General features: G+C 40.6%; 1 protein-coding gene across 1 annotated transcript; it reads left to right on the top strand.

Annotated features, from left to right (window-relative positions):
• Window positions 1-62: 62 nt before the first annotated feature.
• Window positions 63-3,158, top strand: LOC104951238 (chromodomain-helicase-DNA-binding protein 8-like). The gene is made up of 6 exons (XM_010777876.1): window positions 63-696; window positions 1,399-1,477; window positions 1,556-1,670; window positions 2,464-2,575; window positions 2,758-2,922; window positions 3,057-3,158. Exons 3-6 carry the CDS (start codon window positions 1,609-1,611, stop codon window positions 3,156-3,158), a joined length of 441 nt encoding a protein of 146 aa, XP_010776178.1. The 5' UTR covers window positions 63-696; window positions 1,399-1,477; window positions 1,556-1,608.
• The last annotated feature ends 875 nt before the right edge of the window (window positions 3,159-4,033 follow it).

The following is a 4,033-nucleotide window of genomic DNA, read 5'->3' as shown; positions in this document are numbered from 1 at the left end:
TTCATAATGACACATTTATTTATTTCAGATGACTTGTATTTCATAATGACACATTCATTTATTTCAGGGGACTTGTATTTCATAATGACACATTTATTTATTTCAGGTGACTTGTATTTCATAATGCCACATTTCCATTCCTTATATGCAAATGAACGGGGCGTGGTTAGCTCACAGATCCAGACCAAAGCAACAGCACCACACTCCAGTACTCTTAAGTGGTTTGCAAGCTGCCAATAAACCAAACCGGTTCAAGAACCATTCTTGTGCTTTTCTGGTGCTTAACTGGTTCTTCTCTGGTTCTGAGTCCAGAGCCAGTTGCAGGCTACAGCCTGATTTAGCTCTGGTTCTTCCTGTTTCAGCCGCAGCGGAGCCGGCTCTAAACACCGAAAACCGGTTCTTAGCGGACCCCACTTGGCTGCCCGGCAAGAACCAAGAACCACGCTCACGTCGGAAGGGGGCTAGATTAACCTGAGCCATAATAACAGTTTATGGCGAGAACGGAAAATGAAAGTTGTAACAAGCAGTAGCGCTGAGCAAAGTGAGAAGATCGTTCTTATTATACATCCACAGTAAAGATCAGTTGAGAGCTGAGAGCCGTTTCTGTGACTCCGCCCAATGCTGCTCTTCTGAGAGCAACCGCTCTGACAGCTCTCTCTAGTCTCTACTGGGAAACAGCTAAAAGTCCTTCTGGAGGTAAGCAACGCTACACAATTACACCCAGTCTGAGAGTAAAAGATTTCTCGAAGGTTCGTTTTGCTTTCTTACAACGTTAAGTTAATGTTAACGTAACCTTAAGTTTGCTAGGAGGCTATTGTTACGAGCTAGCTGTCTTAGCTAACAACAGTTAGCAGCTAACGTTTTCTGCAGTTTGTGTTGCCCCTGAAAAACGTGATGTAGTTATTTAAGGGTATGTTAAATTAACGTTATTTTACAAGTTGAGAGTTAAGTTGTGTTTGAAATTGTCAATGTAATGCTCGTTAGAGGTTTTGTGTTGGACATGAAGTTAGCTAACGTTAGCTAACTCTACCAGGTTAGCATGTTAAGCTGTACTTTCTGTGGCAGCTAGCTTAATACAAAGAGGGGTTTTGTGCTTCATTGCAAACTTTTCTTACAAATGTGTGTTAATCTACCTGAAATTGTAGGGACAGTTTGTTTCTACTCAACTATACAGACCATTGTTGAGGAGATGCAAAACATACTGTACATGAGTTGGGTCCAACATATACCTTGAGTAATGTTACTTTGCTGCTAAAAATGAAACATCATTATCAGATGAGGACATCACCAAAGTGTGTGAGTCTGTCAGGGGATTTGATCTGCTCTCTGCATGTCGTACACACTGCTCTGGTATTACTTATCTTGTAAAATGTAAGTCTCGCTCTTGTCATCGTTCAGGCTTTGCATTTGAACTCCTATGACTGTTTGCGGACTTGAAGGGAACGACTTCCTGGCCTTCCTGACATCCAGGAAAAAGGTGAGATTCTAATACATTTGAATGCCAAAAACAAGTTATTGTTTTTAACTAAAATATGATTGTTTTGGGGCATTTCTGTTTTATTGGACAGAGGCAGTAGAGATCTACTGGAAACAGTGGAGAGGGAGGAGATGATATGCAGCAAAAGGCCCAGCCGGATGGTTGCTGCTCCGTGTGGAACGTGTTCTATCAGGTAAAGCACTTTGGTAGGCCTACCCAGTTATTTATGGTATTGAGTTTGAATTTAGCCTTTGGAATGTAATTTCCAACAGTGCATTATAAAGACTGAAAGATGTAAAGCTTGACATGATTTCGTCTTTTACTTAAGAGGATGTTTGTCCTCCTGTGTTGTCTTATTTCCTTATCTTTCTTTCAGGTGTAACATCTACCAATGGTACATGACAGAGACCTCCTCCACCTCTTTGCTGTCTTACGAGTCAATCCTTCTGATCAGGTCCTTTCCTAAATAGTGGTAAGTTTTACAGTTCAGTGTACGTTAATTTAGCAACTTAATGCTTTACCGCTGTTGAATAAACCCTATATTGCTAGTCATTTTATTAAAACTACGATTTGTAAACTTTTTGATTCCAATTACAATAATCTTTTTGTTATAATTGTAAAACATATCTTAACATCCATCAGCAATCAATACAACAAATCATCCAACACTAAATAGAAGAAATCAGGACCTATTTCTTTTGATACAGCAGCATGTTTTGGGACTGCTCATTGATGTCATCAAGAGCCATTGAGTCTACCTTTTGTAGTCGGCCTCTCAGAATGTTTATCATTTCTTTGTCTCTTAACATTCCTATAATCATTAGTTTTTTTATTGTTGACATTGTTTTGTTCTTTATTTTTGTTGTGAGAATCACTTTGCAATTATTGTGTAAGTGCTATATAAATAGTTATACTAATATTATTGTTGTTACCATCATTACTATTATTAATAATGTCTTCTTTGTTTTCTTTATTTATCGCTGCAGAAAGGATCATGCCAGCCCACATCAAACACCTGATCAAGAGCTTGTGAACCTCACTGCTGCGGACACCTGTGTGATATTCGACTCTGACTGGAACCCTCAAAATGACCTGCAGGTACGATATATATATCTGCTCTGTCTGTCCTAAAGATAGTTCAATAGGGCTACAACAACAACAGTCTTTCCGTTTATTCCCTCGGTTCTTTAAGTGTATATTTTCCCATTTAATGCTTAGAAACGTTGAACAGCAGCTGCACATGATGCTCTTTTGACCCCTCTTTTAATTTTTTATTTCAGGCTCAAGCTCGGTGTCATCGTTTTGGCCAGTCTAAGGCGGTGAAGGTGTACCGTCTGATCACTAGAAACTATGATAGGGAAATGCTGGATAAAGCTAGTCTTAAGCTCGGGCTGGACCGTGCCGTCCTGCAGAGCATGAGTGGGAACAAAAAAGGCAACAACAACGTAATGAGAAAAATAAAATCTGTCATATTTCTAGATGCCAAGTCATTTTTGGGTCAGTCGCTGTACGCTTAGTTTATTTTCGAAAATAGTTTTCTAAATCCACTTGTGTAAATGTCTCTCTCTGTCGCCTTTAGCCGGTCCAGCAGTTCTCCAAGAAGGAGATCAAGGACCTGCTGAGGAAAGGAGCCTACGCCGCCATCATGGACGAGAACGACGAAGGCAATCGCTTCTGCTAGGAGGACATCGACCAGATCCTGCAGCGAAGAGCCACCATCATCACCATCACCATCATCACCAACACCAGGTATGTTCTTAGCAGCACTAGCCACTTGCTCTTTGTGAGATACCAAGTACTTGGTTATTTGAAATGTGATATTGATGATGTAATAATTAAAACTAGGGATGGGTACCGGGTCCCCGTATTAACGGGCCCCGGGGCTGAATTATTAAAGACCGTGGTACCGTTAAGGTCCAACGTTATCGATCTTTTTATCGGTAAAAGAGACATTTCAAAAATAGATGTCATATGTATTATATCTACATAAACATGATATCGCCAACTCCGTTTCTAATATGCAATAAGACTACAAAGTGCGTCTATGATTTATTTTCGATCTTTCCAATCCAGACGAGAGATCTCTCTCCCCGGTCGGCGTGCGAGGGGGTGGGGCAGTTTACACACAGAACCTGCTACATGCATGCAACACACACACGTGCGCACACAAACACATGGCGGAGAGAACTAAGCGCCCCGAGTGTAGTTATATGTTACCCGTCTTGAGCATGGATGTATAATAAGAACTGGATACAGCGTCGTAGGAAGGGTCTCGTTCTTCCCTATGAGAGCTGCTCATTGGCGCATGAAGTCAAAATGGCCCAACTTTTGAGAGAGCGAAACGTCACAGATTACCCGTCATGCCTAGCTAATATTTTTTGTAATATTATTGTATTAACCTCTTAAGCCCTGAGCCTGTTTTTTAGGTTTCAGGCTCGAAAATGCCACTAACACAGCAAAGACTATATCTTCACTTCTAAAATGGTTAAATTAATAATCTTTTCTCTCAAAGCAAGGTTACATCTGTGAGTTGGATGTAGAAGTGTCAGAATCAAG

The sequence above is a fragment of the Notothenia coriiceps genome, unplaced genomic scaffold (genome assembly GCF_000735185.1).
Source record: "Notothenia coriiceps isolate Sejong01 unplaced genomic scaffold, NC01 NC01_scaffold00018768, whole genome shotgun sequence".
NCBI lineage: Eukaryota > Metazoa > Chordata > Actinopteri > Perciformes > Nototheniidae > Notothenia > Notothenia coriiceps.
Note: the sequence above shows the minus strand (reverse complement) of the source record. Positions and strands in the feature narration are given on the sequence as shown.